General features: G+C 53.5%; 1 protein-coding gene across 1 annotated transcript; it reads right to left on the reverse strand.

Annotated features, from left to right (window-relative positions):
* Nucleotides 1–952: 952 nt before the first annotated feature.
* Nucleotides 953–1,157, reverse strand: PPTG_22841 (hypothetical protein; the record flags this gene model as incomplete). Its single annotated transcript, XM_008906744.1, has 2 exons — nt 953–1,084; nt 1,140–1,157. The coding sequence occupies 2 exons, from the start codon at nt 1,155–1,157 to the stop codon at nt 953–955; spliced, it is 150 nt and encodes a 49-aa protein (XP_008904992.1).
* Nucleotides 1,158–1,582: the final 425 nt, after the last annotated feature.

Here is a 1,582-nt window from a genome sequence, read left to right on the forward strand (position 1 = left end):
CAACGTCCGTACCCCGTTCGTGCAAGAAGCACCGGACTACTTACGAAGCTGCAGCCGCTTCTGTTCCCAGATCGCGACAGCCTTCGGGCAGTCTGCCTGGAGTCGTTTCATCGGCCCCCACGAGTTCTCGAAGTGAGCATAACCCCTCCACTTCACAAGGAGCTGGCGGTTACCGCGAAGCCACCGCTCCTGGAGTACCAGCTCCACCTGGTTGTGGACCTCTCGGTTCCGGTCGAGGAGGGCGGAGGTGCCCACAGAACTGCTGCGATTGGGAGAGAGGTCGAAGTGGAGCCTGGTTAGACAGTGAAGGCTTTACGCGCTGGCACGCTCCGTGGGAGCCGACCCACTTGCGCACCCACTTATACATTTTGAGCCAATTGTAGTCACGACAGTGGCGCAAAAGGCTTCTCGCGACCGAGGTGTCCATCACTGGGAGTCTAGTGAAACTCGTGTATTCGTCGAGCACGGAAATCATCGTTCAGCGGGACGACGACACACTGATGGTCGACGCGGTCTACTTGGTACACAACCCATTAGGTTCCTGTCAACGCGAGAGTGACTGCTTGAAGACAACCGACGCCGCGCTAAACACGTCGGCACCTCCAAATACTTGATAATCTCGGAGCACGCCCGTATGTTGCTAGACTTGGCCATATGCTACGCACTCGTCCAGTTCCGTGTGTACGTCTTGAGTGAACAAACGGACTTGCTGGTTACACTGACTACGCGTCGCTGCTGACAGCTAAGAAGAGCCCGCATCTATCCCAGCTCATAACGCGATGGCGGTTCTCCGAATACAACTTTGTTATCCACTGCAAAACTTGGCACGAGGAACACCCTGCTAACGCGCCCTCGCGCCGCCCAGACTACGATTCTCGCAATTACATCGGGTCAGCACATCTTTGGCGACGGGGGGATGAGGAGGTGTGCGCTGTACGTGTCGCATATAGGGTCACTGCAGTCGAGGTAGCAGCGACGAGTACGCTTCGAAACACGATGGCGCAGTGGACAAGCTTGACTTCACCGCGTCGAATACGGCCTGGTGTTCGGGGTGCCGCGACCACGTGGCATCCGCCTTAAGTAGCTGCAATAGCGGTCGCGCGGTCAAAGAGAAATTCTTCGAGTAGTTGTGGACATACGGTGGGAGCCCCAGCCATTGTTGAATTGATTCGGATCTTGGGGTGGACGCCAGGGGATATGGCTTCAATTTTCTACGGATATCTGGAGCGCAGAAAAGAAATTCTTCAAGATGGCTTAGAGCTTATTCTCTCGCTTTACATGGATACATGCTGTAAATGCTGGAGGTGAACTCCTGTATCGGTCTTGCAATATTCGGCCCGACTATAGATAAAACTGTTGTCATGTAGATTCCGGCAATATTGGAATGGACGGAGAAGGTTAGATACCATCACCCCTTAAATGTGACAGTGCGTTCTCTATTCCCTGAGGTTTCCTAATCCATTCTCACAGAGATGCCCTGGATGTACAAACAGTAGTTAGCGGCATAGTTATTTGCGCGTCAAATCTGATAAAAACCGTCCATCAAGTCGATCACACTGATCTGGGTATTGCCTGACATGGT

This window comes from Phytophthora parasitica (genome assembly GCF_000247585.1).
Source record: "Phytophthora parasitica INRA-310 unplaced genomic scaffold supercont2.24, whole genome shotgun sequence".
NCBI classification, from domain to species: domain Eukaryota; phylum Oomycota; class Peronosporomycetes; order Peronosporales; family Peronosporaceae; genus Phytophthora; species Phytophthora nicotianae.